Genomic DNA, 19,426 nt, shown 5'->3' with positions numbered 1-19,426 from the left:
TAACAGGATGTGAACTCCAAACGTTTGAGATACTCTGCAACCTAAAAAAGAAAGCCTTATTACCAATTAACTTCAGTAGAGGGAAATTAACTGAAATGTTTTATTTACCCCAAATTTGTCTGAAAAAAATTGAAATTTCTACTTTCCCATCCATATAGATTAATTGTATAGTTGTAAATAGAAAAACACAGCTGCAACACTCTCAGCCTTTCTGTAAGGTCACTATTTTATTCTTGTTTTCTCTCTTTTTCAAACATAAGCATGCCTAGGTCTGCTGATGGCAACAAATCTCTCTCCTAATAAGTCATGACTGACAAACTTGACTTAAGTTGTGACCCATGCGGGACAAATCCTAAAAGGAGGTAGGATAAAGTGGTAAAAAAATTGATTGCTTTGGTTTATAACTAGGGGAAAAAGAAAATAACAGATTATTCTAGAACATTATAAATTATTAGGTGGACTTCAACTAGACTGTCATGATGCATTCTGGACAATCCACTTCAAAAAATAATGTAAAGAGATTTAAGATGTACAGAGTCCATTTATTAGAATGTATCAATGATACTTTTGAGTTATGAGTGGGTTATAAAAATATGGTCAACTGTTGTAACAAAGGTTAAGAAGTTACCTGTTAAGAGATTTTAAGATGAGAGATTTTGATAAATGGTGAAATAAAATCCAAAATCATTAGAAAAAGTCTTGAAGAGAGAGCAAGATATTTTTCTTTTTTATTTAGAGAGTTGAGATCTAAATTACTGTACTTGAAATGGAAACTGTTCCTATTCAATACTTTTGAAAGGGAACTAGAATATTTGAGGATGAGGAACTTACATGGCTATGGAAAAATGGTGGGATAATGTGGAACAATACACCATTGCTCTTTCAAAGAGCATGTACTAGCACAATGGGCCAAATGACCTCCCTCTCTGCTATAAGTTTCTAAAATTATTACATTAGTTACAACCCGGTGTCACCCTTAGTAGCCCCTGCACAATATTTGGGAAGGACATTTGAATACTAGATGTTAGCAGTATTGATAAGTATCTGCTTATCGAGATGGTTCATCTTATTAAATATAGCTTAGACAATATAGCTTAGTTACTGTTATACTTATGATTTAATCAAATTTACCACCTGACCTACATCATATCACAAGTTAATGTACTGGTCTATGAAAAACTACACAGTTATATAAAATGATGTGACAATGAAAAGACATTAGATCTACAATATGAATACAGTGTAAAGAGAAGCATCACCTGATTTCTTAAACCATTTTAGTACTTTATTGCGTACATATTAACAGCTGTGAAACTGAGATGTAGAATACACATTAAAGTAAATGGTTAAAAATAAACAATTTTACTACTGGATTTCTTAATATTAAGTTAATATATTTCTACTAGAGGCTTTGTCTGCAAAAAGTCATATTTTAAATTTTTTAATGAGAATATGACAGAAAGTTACAAACTAAGTGTAGAAAATATTCTGGTTTTGAGCTCACATTTTGTTCCCCAGAATCTGCTAAAATTAACAGGGGCCTGTGTAGTAAATGCATAAACCACAATTTCTATTTTCAACCACACAGAATTTTAGTATTTGAAGGTTACATAATAGTCCTTTGGAGCTGAGGTAATCAGAGTACAGAGATGAGCTGTATTTCCGTAGGCTCCACCAGTGTTGGAGATCTTAGTGCTTTTTGAATTCTGGCCTGATAATTCCTATGATTTATGACCCTCTTGCTAAGCACAGCAGGATGTTTCACTATGTTCGTAGAATCCCTACAGTGTGGAAACAAGTCCTTCGGCCCATCAAGTCCAAACCGACCCTCTGCAGAGTAACCCACCCAGATTCATTCCCCTACATTTAACCCCTGACAAATGCAGAAGAAGGGGTTCCTGAAGAAGGGTTCATGCCCAAAACGTTGATTCTCCTGCTCCTTGGATGCTGCCTGACCTGCTGCACTTTTCCAGCAACACACTTTCAGCCCTGACAAATGCACCCAACCTACACATCCCTGAACACTGTGGACAATTTAGCACTGTGCTGCCCTAAATATGTTAAATGAAGCATATAAATAAAACTCATTCTTGTACTTTTAATACCTAATCCTAACTTACATTGAACTTGATCTACGTTTCTTACCAACAAAATGCCATATATGGTACCTTTTGTAAATCACCTGAAAGACTCTAATAATTTATAGTCACCGAGAGCCAGCATTTCTGCAAATGTAAGTATATAAATACATCACAGAAGAAGTTAAAATGACATCTTCAAAATATAGTTGCTCTGGAGTTTAGGAAAATGATGTGTGGTCTCAATTAATCTTTTAAAATTCTGAGTAGACTGGACAGTTTGGATGTTTACATGTTGTCCCACACCCCGCTCCTCCCCTTACACAGAATACTGTGAATCTTTGAAATTCTCCACTGCATTGTGGATGCTCAGTCTTGAGTGTATTCAAGACTGAAATGCAATAGTATTTGGTCTCGAGGGGAATGAAAGCATATGGCCTTTTTGGAAAAACAGAACTGAGTTCACAAATTAGCTGTAATCTTAATATTCTAAATCTTTGACTTTGTGTGCACTTTGAAAATGTAAAGACTCAGCTGGTTCAATCCATCTTCAGAAAGAAAAGAAGAAATATCAGGTGGATCTTCCATAGTTAAATGAGGGAAGAACGATGCAACAGTTTTCCAATGAAAGCCACAGCTTTTGATATCATCTTGAACAGTGCCAGGTGCAATAATATAAATATTTATTTCCTGATTATTCCCATTGTGCTTGGACAAGCACTTTGTCAAGTGCATTGAGAAATTGTCGTGCAATCCATTCACTGTGTTATTGAGTATAGACACATCAGACCCTCCCAAGTCAATGATTCTGATACACTCTTGGTCTGATTTGATGTTCAAGAGATATCTAGGAGGCATGTAGGTGTGATAAAATATCAAATCATGCTCAGACTGGTTAGCTATGGGATCTTTTGAATGCAAAACATTTTCTAAATAGGACAAACAAGGAATTAAGCCACCCTGGTGCAGACAGCCAAAAAGTACAGAACATAAAATGTTAAACACAACAATTACAGCTTTCCCCCTCAATATCTCATAATTTAAAACACTATGTATAACAATTGGTATAATGAGTGGAGTAAGAAACCGTGCCTCCTGATGACTGAACAAGGACAGAATGATTAGAGGAACAAAATAAACCAAAATTAAATACCTAGTAATTGGAGGGGGAGCAGGAAACTGCATTCGTAATCTCTTATCAAACTGCTGTTTCTTTGGGTCATGACACCTACCTGTGCCAACAGACTTCTGAGTTATAATTCTGATAACAGATACAAAAGCTGACAAGTGAAGAGCACCAAACATTGTAAAACCATTAACAGTCAGATGTGTAAACCAGGGATGCCTCCCATGTACAGAAAGGTTGTCTGGATCCAAGTTATACAAAATGAAATTAAGTGGAGTTAAAACTAGGTTTTTACTTAGATTAATGATATGTTTGTGTATAGAATATCTATCTTCCATAAACCAATCAAATTCAGAAACCAATAAATTAAAATATAGTGTATCAATAATAATGAAAATGAAACTGGTTACAATTACAGGTGAAAAAATGCTAAATGATGTTTTCAGTATTGTTCTTAAGTTGAATTGAAACTTTGCTTTCTGATCATGAGAAAGCCACAAGATCATTGGCATTAAAGCGTAACTAATGAATGTGGGCCTATTAAAAAATCCAGAGACCAAAACAACCCCAATAAGATATTTATTGTTCGTTCTTTCCTCCTCCTTAGGATGTATTGCCACACTTGTTTGCTGTACGTCCATAGCCACAAACAGCAGCAGTAATGCAAATAGAACTCCTTCTATAACATTTGAAAATGTCCTTGTGTAAAAAACCAACATCACATGTGACCCACTCAGCAGTATTAAAGAATGCCAAGGGTCTGCTCCCCAGAGACAGGCTAAATGGTATATAGAGTAGTCCAATATAAAGGATAGGCATGTCAGGTATAATCTGGGAAAAATCAACAAACTGTAGCTGTTTAGGATACTGCCAAATAATCCAGAATTGTGTAAAGTTTTCAGGACAATGAAGGAAAAGCCAGTTGTGGCCATTGGGAAAAGGATTGATCTGCTGGGATAGCTGGTATTGAATTCCCAAGAACGAAAGATCTTCAAGTTCAAAATGTCACCTGTGAAGAAAAGATAAATGTTTTTGAAATAAAATACATTTCATAAGGAGGATGGTGGCACTGTCCTAAACTGGGTACAGGGGAACCCCAACAAAGCTGTATCCTCCCTTTCTTGTAACAGGCTGCTCCTGTTTTGAGGTATTTTCGGTGCTGGAGGTGAGTTCCTCGAATCCCAGGAGCAGCAATTCCTGTTTTATATGATGTTGCATTGTTTTGAAACTTTGGAGGAAAAAAAATGTCAAAACAATGGGACTTTTAAAAGGAAGAGGACAGACAAAGGCAGTACATGGTCAGGTCAGTGCAGGAGAGAGAAAGGAAGAAACCCACACTGCTAACTGACACAGCAGTGAACCTATGCAGTTACTGCTTTTGCTGTTGAATTAATGTATCGCTGGACATCGGAATGCATCTAGGAAAATTAACAAACAGTGAAATTTACAACTGATCTTGGAGGAACCTGTTTGGGAGAGGTCACAGCACGGAAACAGGACAAGTGAATAGTTTTAAGTATAGCCTTGCTATGAGTCTACAACAGTGAGTAGAGTGAGTCTTTCTTGATTATCTGTTTTATTGAGATATGTCTCTTGATTAAACTTAAAAATATAAGCCATAATTATTAAGTTAGCCTGGAACAGTGTTTTGTAGTGGAATAAGAAGGTGCAATTTTCTAGGTCTGTAGATTGGAAGAAGCACAAATGGCCCCGAGTAAAATGACACGCTCTTCTTGTTGGATCTGGGAGCTTAGGGAGGTTTACATGTTACTGGGGATTATATCTGCAATAAATGCCTTTGGTTGCGAATCCTATCAGATCTAATGGATCGGTTGGAGCGACAGTTAGAGGCAATGAAGAATTTACAAGAGCAAGAGGGTGTGATGGATGGGACGCAGTTATAGGAAGGAAGGAAAGCCACAGATACAGTCACATAGATGGGTTAGCTCCAGGAAAGGTAAGAGAGATAGGCAGGCAGTGCAGGAGTCTTCTGTGGCTATCCCCATTTCAAACAAGCATGCTGTTTTGGAAAACGTAGGATTCTCAGGGGAATGTAGCATGAACAGCCAAGTTTCTGGTATTAAGACAGGTTCTAATGCAATGAGGGGTACATCAGGTTTCAGGAGATCAATTGTGTTAGGGGAATCTCTAATCTGAGGCACAGACAGACGTTTCTGTGGCCAGCAGTGAAAAATCAGAATGGTATGTTGCCTCCCTGGTGCTAGTATCAAGAATGTCTCAGAGAGGGTGCAGAATGTTCTCAAGGGGGAGAGGGACCAGCAGAAGGTCATTGTACACACTGAAACCGACAACATTGGAAGGGAAAAAGATGACATTCTGAAGGCAGAATATAGAGAGTTAGGCAGGAATTTAAAATGGAGGTCCTCAAGCATAGTAATATCTGGATTATTCCCAGTGCTACAAGCTAGTGAGAGTAGGAAAAGGAGGATAGAGCAGATGAATGCATGGTTGAGGAGCTGGTGAATGGGAGGATTCACATTTTTGGATCATTGGAATCTCTTCTGGGGTAGAAGTACCTGTGCAAGAAGGACAGATTGCACCTGAATTAGAAGGGACTAATATAGTGGCAAGGAGATTTGCGAGAGCTGCTCAGGAGGATTTAGACTAGTAAGATGGGGGGGTGGTGGGACCCAGGGAGAAAGTGAGGAAAGAGATCAGTCTGAGACTGACTATTGAGAAAAGAAGCAAGTCAAACAGTCAGGGCAAGCAGAGGCAAAGTGGAGAAGAAAGTAGGACTGGTAAATTAAATTGCATTTATTTAAATGCAGGGGGCCTAACAGGGAAGGCAGATGAACTTAGGACATGGTTAGGAACATGGGACTGGGATATCATAGCAATTACAGAAACGTGGCTCAGGGATGGACAGGACTGGCAGCTTAATGTTCCAGAATACAACTGCTACAGGAAGGACAGAAAGGAAGGCAAGAGAGGAGGGGGAGTGGCATTTTTGATAAGGGATAGCATTACAGCTGTACTGAGGGAGGACACTCTCGGAAATCCATCCAAGGAGGTTATTTGGGTGGAACTGAGAAATAAGAAAGGAATGATCACTTTTACTGGGATTATTTTAATGACCCCCTAATAGTGGGAAATTGAAAAACAACTTTGTAAGGAGATCTCAGTTATCTGTACTGATAATAGGGTGGTTATGGTAGAGGGTTTTAACTTTCCAAATATAGACTGGGACTACCATAGTGTTAAGGTTTTAGATGGAGAGGAATTTGTTAAAGCATGTACAAGAGAATTTTCTGATTCAGTATGTGGATGTACCTACCAGAGAAGGTGCAAAACTTGACCTACTCTTGGAAAATAAGGCAGAGCAGGAGACTGAGGTGTCAGTGAGGGAGCAGTTTGGGGCCAGCAATCATAATTCTATTGGTTTTAAAATAGTGATGGAAAAGGATAGACCAATTCTAAAAGTTGAAGTTCTAAACTGGAGGAAGGATCATTTTGATGGTATTAGGCAAGAACTTTCAAAAGCTGTATGGGGGCAGATGTTCGCAGGTAAAGGGACGGCTTGGAAAACGGGAAGAAAGTGAGGTCTGCAGATGCTGGAGATCAAAGTTGAAACTTTATTGCTGGAACAGCACAGCAGGTCAGGCAGCATCCAGGGAACAGGAGATTCGACGTTTCGGGCACAGGCCCTTCTTCAGGAATCATTCCTGAAGAAGGGCCTGTGCCCGAAACGTCGAATCTCCTGTTCCCTGGATGCTGCCTGACCTGCTGTGCTGTTCCAGCAATAAAGTTTCAACTTGGAAAACGGGAAGCCTTCTGAAATGAGATAACAAGAGTCCAGAGAAAGTATATTCTTGTTAGGGTGAAAGGGAAGACTGGTAATATAGGGAATGCTGGATTACAAGAGAAATTAAAGGTTTGGTTAAGAAAAAGAAAGAACCATATGTCAGGTATAAACAGAAGATCGAGTGAATCCTTAGAAGAGTATAAAGGCAGTAGGAGTATACTTAAGAAGGAAATCAGGAAGGCAAAAAGGGGACATGAAATAGGGTTAAGGATAATTGAAAGGGTTTTTACAAATACATTATGGGCGGCACGGTGGCACAGTGGTTAGCACTGCTGCCTCACAGCGCCAGAGACCCGGGTTCAATTCCCGCCTCAGGCGACTGACTGCGTGGAGTTTGCACGTTCTCCCCGTGTCTGCGTGGGTTTCCTCCGGGTGCTCCGGTTTCCTCCCACAGTCCAAAGATGTGCAGGTCAGGTGAATTGGCCATGCTAAATTGCCTGTAGTGTTAGGTAAGGGGTAAATGTAGGGGTATGGGTGGGTTGCGCTTCGGCGGGTCGGTGTGGACTTGTTGGGCCGAAGGGCCTGTTTCCACACTGTAAGTAATCTAACCTAATCTAATCTAATCTAATTAAGGACAAAAGGGTAACTAAGGAAAGAATAGGGTCCCTCAAAGATCAGCAAGGCGGCCTTTGTATGGAGCCTCAGAAGATGGGGGAGATACGAAACAAGTATTTTGCATCAGTGTTTACTGTGGAAAAAGACATGGAAGATATAGAATGTAGGGAAATAGATTGTGGCATCTTGAAAAATGTCCATATTACAGAGGAGTAGGTTCTCGATGTCTTGGAACACATAAAAGTGGATAAATCCCCAGGACCTGATCAGGTGTACCCCAGAACTCTGTGGGAAGCTAGGCAAGTGATTGCTGGGCCCCTGGCTGAGATATTTGTATCATCAATAGTCACAGATGAGGTGCTAGAAGACTGGAGGTTGGCTAACATGGTCCCATTATTTAGGAAAGGTGTAAGGAAGAGTCAAGGAACTGTGGACCGGTGAGCCTGACATCGGTGGTAGGCAAGTTGTTAGGAAGAATCCTGAGGGAGAGGATTTACATGTATTTGGAAAGGCAAGGACTGATTAGGGATAGATTAGAGTGGTGCTGGAAAAGCACAGCAGGTCAGGCAGCATCCGAGGACGTTTTGGGCAAAAGCCCTTCATCAGGAATCTAGTCAACATGGCTTTGTGCATGGGAAATCATGTCTCACGAACTTGATTGAGTTTTTTGAAGAAGTAACAAAGAGGATTGATGAGGGCAGAGAAGTGGACATGATCTGTATGGACTTCAGTAAGGTGTTCGTCAAGGTTCCCCATGGGAGACTGGTTAGCAAGATTAGAGCTCATGGATTATACGGAGAATGAGCCATTTGAATACAGAACTGACTGGAACGTAGAAGATGGAGGCCTGTGACCAGTGGAGTGCCACAAGGATCGATGCTCGGTCCACTACTTTTCATCATTTAAATAAATGATTTGGGTGTGAGCATAAGAGGTATAGTTATTAAGTTTGCAGATTACATCAAAATTGGAGGTGGACAGCGAAGAAAGTTACCTCAGATTACAATGGGATCTTGATCAGATGGGCCAATGGGCTGAGGAGTGGCAGATGGAATTTAATTTAGATAACTGGGAGGTACTGCATTTTGAGAAAGCAAATCTTAGCAAGAGACCTTGGAGTGCAGGTTCATGGTTCCTTGAAAGTAGAGTCGCAAGTAGATAAGAAAGTGAAGAAGGCATTTGGTATGCTTTCCTTTGTTGGTCAGAGTATTGAGTACAGGAGTTGGGATGTCATGTTGCGGCTGTACATGACATTGGTTAGGCCACTTTTGGAATATTGCATGCAATTCTGGTCTCCTTTCTATTGGAAGGATGTTGTGAAACTTGAAAGGGTTCAGAAAAGATTTACAAGGATATTGCCAGGGTTGGAGGATTTGAACTATCAGGAGAGGTTGAATAGGTTGGGGCTGTTTTCCCTGGAGTGTTGGAGGCTGAGGGGTGACCTTATAGAGGTTTATAAAATCATGAGGGACATGGATAGGATAAATAGACAAAGTCCCCCTGGGGTGGGGGAGTCCAGAACTAGAGGGCATAGGTCTAGGGTGAGAGGGAAAAGATATAAAAGAGACCTAAGGGGCAACTTTTTCATGCAGAGGGCAGTACATGTATGGAATGAGCTGCAATAGGAAGTGCTGGAGGCTAGTACAATTGCAACATTTAAATGGCATCTGGATGCATGTTTGAATAGGAGGGGTTTGGAGGGATGGGGCCGGGTGCTGGCAAGTGGGACTAGATTAGGTTGGGATATCTGGTTGGCATGGATGAATTGGACCGAAGGATCTGTTTCTGTGCTGTACATCTCTATTATTTGATGACTTCTTTACCCTATTGAATAAAATATTCACACTGATTGTCTTCCTTCCACCCTTCCCAACCAGTTGTATTATCGTGGTAAAGTTGGAATGATGTTCTTCAGTGGCTATTGACCATTTAAGCATCTCAATGAGCCTAAGGGCAGGGGGGCTGTCTGATGCCTCAGCTACCTTTGGTAAAATGGAGGACAGAGTGGGAGTGTTTTGAGTAATATGTGCCTAATGGCTGCCACAGATTGCACACAAAGATGTTTATAGCAGAGGAAAAATTTGCATGACTATAATAAGCAAATCAGTACAGAAATATTTCTCCAAACAGTTGCCTTTTCATGAAAACAAACAGAAATGGATGCAATATCATATGCAGATACAAGTAACACAAGTTACCCAATATACATAATCATAAAGAAAATCATCAGTCAAAACTGTGCATTAATTCTAGCCAGTTCCACTTCTAGTTTTACTATATCTTTTACATCCAAATTCTTTGAATCATGCCATTCTTCTAATGGTACAATGTTTGTCTTTTTGTTGGCTGTACCTCTGGTATTGCTCATTCCCACGTTCTAAGTCTTGGGAGATCCATTGCCGTGGTAAGTGTTATTACCATGGTAACTGTTGTTGGTGAACAGTGGACATCTAGGACTGATGTTTGTTTCATATTCTGTGCAGGTGGTAAGATCACTTATTCCTGATTCAAGGAATGGGTTCTCAAATTGAATGTCGGTGCCTGCAGTCCAATGTTCATGCATACAATTGAGGTGACAATTGCACAACAGAGATTCCAAGTTGCCATGTCGGTAGACTTTTGTTGTGAGTGCAATCATTTGTACTCTAGTTATCCAGTGCTGAGCCCTGGTAATGACTGGAGAGTTTTATCAAGGTAAAAGTGATTTTTGTCACTCACACCTGTTATTATTTCTGGCTTCCACTGTTTTTTCACTTTTGGAAAAGTAGTTTGGGAGCAGTCTGACATTGGTCTTTGCTCTTTGGACTGGACTATTTTACATACCTGAAGTAGCTGCAGTTCTCTTTGAATGATGATTTATTGTTACTTGTAACCTACAATGAACAACACAGTAAAATACAGTGAAAAGTTTCAACTGGCGCCACAGACTGTCACCTTTGGAATATGTTCTGCCTCCCTTGCCAGTGCTGCTATCTTGGGAGGTCCTTTAAGGATTGATTGAATATACTCAATTTCTTTATGGTCCCTTTGACGAGCTTAACTGCTACTTTGGCCTTCCCATTTAACTGGAAATAATATGGAGATCATATATGGTGTTGAATTTCCAAATCCTTTTTTGATGCATCTGAATTCTTCACTGGTGAATTGGGGTCATTATTACTTAACATCACTTGCTGTAACAAATGAAGTGTACTTTCATGCATTCTAAACTTTCACTGGTAGTCATTGACATCAGTTGATCTAACTGCCAGTAGTCAGAATAGTAGTCAATGTTGACAAGATAATCTGGTCCTATGAGAGTGAAGAAGTCTGCTGTCATCCTCACCCATGGTCAGTCTGGGATGTCCTGAGTCATAAACAATTCTTTAGCTTGCTTAGCCTGATATTCATTACAAGAATTGCACTGGCTGATGTGGCCCCATAGTCTCATAGCTCATATTGTTTGGCCAGTAGAGAATTTATCCTGACTTTTCACACTAGACTCAATTCCTTGATGGCTTTATCCTTGTGCTTTAGCATCACTTTTTTTTTATCTCTTCAGGGATAATAACTTCCTTTGTTTAAGATGCTATCTTGTGTTATCACATCATCTCTGTATGCCCATATTCCCCCCTAATTATCAGGTGAGACCTTGATGCGTTCAGGCCGAGCTTACATAACTAATTACTGTCGCACTTGGAGTTGCATCTTGTGTAGTTTGCTTGATTTGAGCAAGCTGCTTGTTTTTGAGATTTAATGTCTCTCCTGGTTTGATGATGCTTAGAACTTGTTGAGCTGTTGTTTCTCATTGCATCTGGAGAATATCATATTCCGTCTTTGCATCCTTAACTTTCTTTATATAGGGGCTGCTCTTGACTGCATGCCAGCAATGTCCATTTGTTTCTCTTGCTTGCATGTCATATCCAGAGGATATCTTTGAAAATGAAGTAACTCTCCTTGCAGACACTTTGGATCAGATAGAAGCAGTTTGAGGAAGATGCTTTTTAAATTCAAGTTATTGGACTGCACTGTGACTTTGTTTCTCCCAAATGGGCCTGCTCTAAAATGTTCAATCTGAGTATACCACCAAGTAGTTTGCATTAATAAAACTTGGTCCAAATGCAACTGATTTATTGTCCTTGCTGCATTAGAATTGCTGCAAATCCTGACCCACAAGCATCAAACTGCAAGATGACTTCATCAGGGTATAGTATTACCTCAGCACTGGCATTTTAAGTGTAGTGTAGTTTAAGTGTAGTGATTGCTGCTTCTTGTTCTGTACCCCAATACCAATGCAAGTCCTTCACAATGAGCTTAAAAACACTGACAGATCAGGCAAGAAATTTTCTATACAGTTCAAATTCATTGCTTTCACATCTTTTGGACCAGGATCCAGCCGAAGTCTTTTTTTTGTTAGTACATGACCTAAGTACTTGATTTCAGGCATGTTTAGTTGCATAATTTTCTTGTTCAGCATCAGGTTCTGTCTAGCTGTCATACTAGATTATGATTGTGTTCAGTGATATGCTCTTTCATTGTGCCTCCACATCCACAGACCGCTAGATCATCCACAATAGCTTTCTCTCTGCGAAGATCATTGAATGTTTTGTGCTGTTTGCAGTAACACTCTTCTGAAATACTGGAAATGCTAAACAACACGCATAGCCATCTCCTGAATAGTACAGAGGTAGTTAGAAAACTGCTTTCATCCAGCTTCACTTTCTAGTAACTATCCTTTTGCTCGAGGGTGGTAAAGAATTCTGGCATGGCAAAATTTCTTTAATGGTTGCCATTAGGTAATGAGACCTCTTCAAAGCTTTGTAGAGATCCTTTAAAACTGCACATACTCTATGTTGTCCAATTTTTTTTTACTGTCACCGTGCTGCTAATTTAAATCTTTGGTAGTTATGAATTTCATCATTGGTTAATTATTTTCCATATCTTCCAACTTGACTGTTACGATACAGTGGTGAACCCTTCTGTTAATTAAACAAAACACCCAGAAAAGTTCACCTCGCCTCGTAATCTGTTAAAATATGAGCGACAGAGAACTCCCCAAATTCCACTATTTAAAGAAAATAACATCAATGTAATTCTTTAACTTTAAAAGTGAACATTAAAAAACAATCATTCGCAACTCTAAGCCCCCTTTCTCTTAACTGCTTATTATATGCCTCCAACTTTATAACAATGTACTGTTCCAATAAAACATTTATTAAAATTATATCAACTTAATTTCAAACCATGTAGCGGCTGTCATCTTCGGTGTCTGTCTTCTTCTGGCTGAAGATCTCCCTGGGTCATCTTCTTTCATTTTACTGCAAAGATATTTCATATGGAAAGGTACCTTTGATAGGGAGTAATTTTGATAGAAACTAATTTCTTGGATCTGTGTCGATAACAGTTGCTCTGTCTGATTTTCAAAATGCCTGCCTTTTTTTCTATCTCCAACATCAGATCATCTCATTGGTTTGATGTTGGAAAAACAATAAATTCAAACTTGATTGGGTTTTAGTATCCTTGGGCATAATTTAAACTGATTACTTAAATTTGAATTGTTGTCAGAACAGCAACCAACTCAGGTATCCATTTCACAGCCAAATGTTACATATTTTCAATTTTCCAGTACACTCTGAGACTGCTATCTAGTCATCACTGGTGCTTGTCAGTTTTCAGTTCAGAACAGCATTCACTCACTCTTAAAGGTACAGTACACGCCTTCAACTTCATAACATGACTATCAGTCTAAATGTGAATGTGAGGGTAGCTGCAAGCTTCCTCTGTAGTTGCCATTTTGGTCTTACATACTTATCCACTTCAAGATGATAATCCCCATAAAGACATCCAAGACTCATAAAAACATATTTATAATCCTGTAGGATGTCTTTGGCAGTCAATGGTTTTAAGGCCTGTGAAATGAAGCAAATAAAATGTGGCATAGTTCAATTTTGGACTCATTTCAGCTGAGTTAAATGCATTTTGCTTAACACCTACTATATGGAACTCCAGATCCTAGTCCTTCCCATTGCACTGAGGTTTGACTTTGTTTATCCTCCTGGATTTGTAGAAAACAGATTTTTTTAAATTATCAGATTTTCTTACCTGCCATGACCTCAGGTGACTGAAAAAATTCATCAGGATGTATATAGCCAGTTTGTGGAGCCAGGCACCACAGTATCCTGAATAATGCAAGTGCCAACCATACTATTGAGAGTGCCATTTAGAAGATGCACTAGAATTGCAAAAAATATATATTTCAGTTCTTTGATGGTAAAACAGATGCATAGCAAAAGACATTAAAAAGTAAAATATTTTATAAAATAAATTTGATAAATACTGTACAATCTGTGGCTACTAATTAATGCCAACTGTAAGAGTGACTTGAGATTATGTCTTGGAAGCACTAACAAGTTGACACAATGTAAGTTAATGTGATAATCAATAGCTGATTATGGAAAATAGGACATTTAATATACTAATTATAGTCTATGCAGAGCTTAACCAATATCATTGCAAAAAGTCTTAATATCTTCCCAAATTTGGAAACCATTGTATATATATATTTCCTTTCCATAGAGTTCTATAAATTGAATGAAATTATCTATGTTAAATTTTGCCAACTTTATAGTGTTTATTGCTCAAGTCTGGAAAAACAATACCATATAAAGGTTTACACAGGATTGTGTAAAAGTGGTGACTGCAAAGCAGCAAACCAAGTAATAATTAGTGGATGTTTTGGGGCTAGATTGACATAAATAGGACTAGGCAGGTAGTATTTGGAAACTATTCCCTTTCAATATATTAAAATTAAAATTTGTAGGTGACATGAAAACAGGGACTATGGCTAGTGAACATTTGATTATCAACAGGATGTTAGGAGATTACAGGGTGACCTGGACAGGTTAAGTAAGTGGTCAGATGCATGGCAGATGAAGTTTAATGTGGATAAATGCATGGTTATCCACTTTGGTGGCAAGAACAGGAAGGCAGATTACTACCTAAATGGAATCAATTTTGGTAAAGGGGCAGTACAAAGAGATCTGGGTGTTCTTGTACACCAGTCAATGAAGGTAAGCATGCAGGTACAGCAGGCAGTGAAGAAGGCTAATAGCATGCTGGCCTTCATAACAAGAGGGATTGAGTATAGAAGCAAAGAGGTTCTTCTGCAGCTGTACAGGGCCCTGGTGAGACCACACCTGGAGTATTGTGTGCAGTTCTGGTCTCCAAATTTGAGGAAAGACATTCTGGCTATTGAAGGAGTGCAGCGTAGGTTCATGAGGTCAATTCCTGGAATGGCGGGACTACCTTACGCTGAAAGACTGGAGTGACTGGTCTTGTATACCCTTGAGTTTAGAAGACTGAGAGGGAATTTGATTGAGACATATAAGATTATTAAAGGATTGGACACTCTGGAGGCAGGAAACATGTTTCCGCTGATGGGTGTGTGCTGAACCAGAGGACACAGCTTAAAAATACGGGGTAGACCATTTAGGACAGAGATGAGGAGAAACTTCTTCACCCAGAGAATGGTGGCTGTGTGGAATGCTCTGCCCCAGAGGGCAGTGGAGGCCCAGTCTCTGGATTCATTTAAGAAAGAGTTGGATAGAGCTCTCAAGGATTGTGGAATCAAGGGTTATGGAGATAAGGCAGGAACAAGATACTGATTAAGGATGATCAGCCATGATCATATTGAATGGTGGTGCAGGCTCGAAGGGCAGAATGGCCTACTCCTGCATCTATTGTCTATTAACAATATATTAAGGTTTTTACAAAAATGTGATGGATTGGGTGTTTTTATTTTTTAAAAAAGCAAGCATTTAGTTACCTTCAACATCTGTGAGCAATTCACATGATCAGTGAGCAGGCAGTGCATAAGTCCTTAATATGATAATGCATAACATCAGGTTGCTTGACTAAACAATTCAACTGGAACTAGTTATGACATTTGATCCAAGCAAGGTTTTGGTAGAATTTCATTTTTTGTTGATTAAATGTTTCATAAGTTATGCTGTTCGCACCAAGGATATATATTTTTTGATATCTGATGTCAAAAATTAGAAACATAAGTAGTTAACTACTTTCTAAAATTGATGAGAAAAAAAAGGTTTCTTCAGTCAAGGTTGGCAGTTCCACAAGAATCTTTGATCCATAGTTTGCCAACCCAGGAACTGGTCACTTACCACTGTCTTTGGGTTAGGAGATTAATATATTCTGATGTGCTGTGAAAGATTCTAAGGTGCCCTTTATGTTTTTTGCATCCCTGTGCTTAGACTTCACGTCCCCAACATTCATCTTCTCACTGTCCTTCACATCAGTGAATGACCATAATTGGTCATTCATTTCACTTTAGCCTACTTTACTGACATCCTGTTCTGCAAAACTAAAATGTCCATCAATTAAACATTCAGAAGCTGGAAGCCATTGTCCATTCCTTGCTAGGCTGCTTATCTTCGCTGCCAGCTCAAATCACTCCATGGCAACCATGTTATACTGAATCAGATTGTTTGTAACACTGGTGTCCTATTTTGCTATGAGCTGCGCCTCTGGCTCTACAGATTCCATTTCACAAAGATTCCCTACTTGCTCCTCTGTAATATTTCTTGTCTCCATTCAGTTAGCGTTGACAATCCTCCATGTTGTGTTATCTAGAGTTTGATGATTCTGTTAATTTCCTGGGCAATTACCCATTTTCTGCATTAACTTCCGATCCCAAATGCTGCTCCCTGTACCTTAATTTGCATAAAGTCCCAGTCACCGTCACCTCTATGCTTGTTGAACTAGCAAGACTCCAGTCTAAACAAAATCTCATTATAGTTTTCAAATACTTCTGTGGCCATTACCAAGCCTAACTCTGTGATCTCCGCTGGCCTAACAACCATCTGAGAAATTTGATTCTTCTCACCCTAGCTTTTTGTGAATTCCTCACCTCCACTACACTCTAAGACAGCCAAGACCTAAGTCCTCTAAGCATTATGCCCTGGAATTTGCTCCTAACCCTCTCTCTCCTACTGTAATTTGCTCCTTAAAAGCAACATTTCCCCAAGTTTTTAATTACTTGTACTGATGCCACCTCCATTGATTTGCTGCTTATTTCACTTTGAAGCATTCAGTTACATTAAAGATATGATGTGAGTTTAAGTTGTTGCTGCGTTACTGTGGAATTGGTCTGGGTGTTGTTGATTCCTACAAATTCGTTGTATTTTCTAACATCTCTGGGAGAGGAAGTGTAGAAGCGTTTGCCTATGACACTTAAATTGGTGGTACAGTGGGCAGTGAAGAAACCTATCTAAGATTATCTAAGAGATCTTGATCAATTGAGTCAATGGGCTGAAGAGTGGCAAATGGAGATTAATTTGGATAAATACGAGGTGTTGTATTTTGGTAAAACAAGGGCAGGACTTACACAACTAATGGTAGGGCCCTGTGTAGTGTTGTAGAACAGAAAAACCTAGGGGTGCTTGAAATTTGCGTCACAGGTAGACAGGATAGTTAAGAAGGTGTTTAGCACATTTGCTTTTATGGACAATGCTAGGTATTTGCTGTTCCTTTCACTTTCATTGGATTTGTCACATAGCTAAGATCATGTCTGTAGGGCACACTGCTGGACAGAAACAGCACAGCAACCCTAAATGAAGCTTGGCAGTCACTGGGAGGTGGCCACTGAAGAGGAAGGGTCCTTGCATCAACAGGTATTGCATGTGCGGTATGTGGCCGTGATTTAACTTCAACCACAAAATTATTAAAAATCATCATTGATAGAAATGAACATACAGAAATTAAAGTCCTTTCTGAAGCTTCTCTAGCTATTGCAATCCACTGTGCAGATACTGTCAGAGAGGGATTTCTAGGATTTTGATTTGTGACAGTGAAAGAACAGTGATACTCTTCTAAATCACAGTTTTATGTGGTTTAGACAGGAACTTGGAGATGGAGGTGTTTCCATGAGTATTCCACTCTTCTAGGTGGTAAAGGATGTTGGTTTGGAAGATTAAAATTGAAGGAGTCTAAATAAGTTATTGCAATGCATATGTGTGTACTGCTGACACTGTCCATTATTGGAGGAAGAAGGGCCCTGATCTTACATGCCAGTTAATTTTACGGTCAACAGTAACCCCCAGGATAGGACCAAAAGACATAGGAGCAGAAATTAGGCCATTCAGCCCATTTGAGTCTGCTTTGTCATTCAATCACGGCTGATAAGTTTCTCAACCCCATTCTCCTGCTTTCCCTCCGTAACCTTTGATGTCTTTGATACTCAAGAACCTATCTATCTCAGTCTTAACTATACTCTATGACTTAGCCTCCACAGCCTTCTGTGGAAATGAATTCCACAGATTCTCTGGCTGAAGAAATTTCTCCTTATCTCTGTTCTGAAAGGTCTTCCCTTTACTCTAAGGCTATGGCCTCAAGTCCAAGTCTCTCCAATCAATGGAAACATTTTCCCAACATCTACTCCATCCAGGCCATTTAGTATTCTGTATGTTTCAACTAGATCCCCCCTCATCCTTTTAAACTCCATCAAAAATAGACGTAGAGTCCTCAAATGTTCCTCATATGTTAAGCTTTTACTCTAAGGCTGTGCCCTCAGGTCCTAGTCTCTCCTACTAATGGAAATATTTTCCCAAAATCTATTCCATCCAGGCCATTCAGTATTCTGTTTGTTTCAATTAAATTTCCCCTCATCCTTCTAAATGCCATCAAATATAGACCTAGAATCCTCCAACTTTCCTCATATGTTAAGCTTTTCATTCCTGGGACCATTCACGTGAACCTTCTCTGAACACAGTCCAAGGCCAGTAAATCCTTCCAGAGATATGGGGCCCAAATCTGTGCACAATACTCCAAATGTGGTCTGACCAGAGCCTTATAGACCCTGCTTTTATATTCAAGTCCTCTCAAAATAAATGCCATTGTGGCATTTGCCTTCCTAACTACTGACTCAACCTGCAAGTTTACCTTGAGGGAATCCTGGACGAGAACTCCCAAATCTCTTTGCACTTCAGAGATTTACCTGGATGTTGCCAGGTTTGGAGGGTTTGAGCTATAGGAAGAGGCTGAATAGGCTGGGGTTATTTTTCCTGGAGTATCAGAGGTTGACAGGTGACCTTATAGAGTTTTATAAAATCATGAGGAGCATGGATATAGTAAATGGACAAGGTCTTTTCCCCAGGGTGGGGGAGTCCAGAACTAATGGGCATTGGTTTAGGGTGAGAAGGGAAATAATTAAAAGGGACCTAAAGGGCAACTGTTTCACGTAAAGGGTGGTGCATGTATGGAATGAGCTGCATCGCTATGACTCGATGACTTCTGAATTTTCTCACAATTTAGAAATAGTCCATGCCTCTATTCTTCCTGCCAAACTCCATGACCTCACATTTTCCCACATTGTATTCCATCTGCCACTTTTTTGCCAACTCTCCTAAGCTGTCCAAATCCTTCTGCAGCCCTCCCCAATGCTGCTTATCCTTTTACCTATCTTTGTATAATTTGCAAATTTAGCCAGAATGCCATCAGTTCCTTCATCTAGATTATTAATGTATAAAGTGAAAAGTTGTGGTCCCAACATTGAGCCTTGCAGAACACCACTTGTTACCAGCTGCTATCCTGAGAAGGACCCTTTTATCCCCATTCTTTGCTTTCTGCCAGACAGCCAAGCTTCTATCCATGCTTGCACCTTGCCTCTGACACCATGGGCCCTTATCTTACTCAATAGCCTCCTCTGCAGCACCTTGTCAAATGCCTTTTTGAAGTCCAGGTAGATAACATTAATTGGCTCTCTTTGATCTTACCTTCCTCAAAGAATTCTAGCAGAATCGTCAGGCATGACCTCCCCTTGATGAAACCATGCTGACTTTGCCCTATTTG

At 39.6% G+C, this 19,426-nt stretch overlaps 1 protein-coding gene across 3 annotated transcripts in view; it reads right to left on the bottom strand.

Annotated features, from left to right (window-relative positions):
- Nucleotides 1-767: 767 nt before the first annotated feature.
- The window catches only part of LOC122556063 (GPI alpha-1,2-mannosyltransferase 4-like), a 45,322-nt gene continuing 26,663 nt past the window's right edge, over nt 768-19,426 (bottom strand). For 2 of the 3 annotated variants that reach the window (XM_087993460.1, XM_043702470.2), the window contains exons 2-3: nt 13,664-13,793; nt 768-4,213 (exon numbers count right to left, since the gene is read on the bottom strand). In XM_087993460.1, the coding sequence (XP_087849586.1) occupies nt 2,568-4,213; nt 13,664-13,781 (1,764 nt within the window). In that variant the 5' untranslated portion in view covers nt 13,782-13,793 and the 3' untranslated portion in view covers nt 768-2,567. Of the gene's footprint in view, nt 4,214-9,934; nt 12,009-13,663; nt 13,794-19,426 lie in introns of those variants that run through there. The other variant, XM_087993461.1, reaches the window with a different exon arrangement.

The sequence above is a fragment of the Chiloscyllium plagiosum genome, unplaced genomic scaffold (genome assembly GCF_037043375.1).
Source record: "Chiloscyllium plagiosum isolate Xiang-an unplaced genomic scaffold, Cpla_swu_hap1 HiC_scaffold_13, whole genome shotgun sequence".
NCBI classification, from domain to species: domain Eukaryota; kingdom Metazoa; phylum Chordata; class Chondrichthyes; order Orectolobiformes; family Hemiscylliidae; genus Chiloscyllium; species Chiloscyllium plagiosum.
This window is presented reverse-complemented; position numbering and strand designations above follow the sequence as displayed.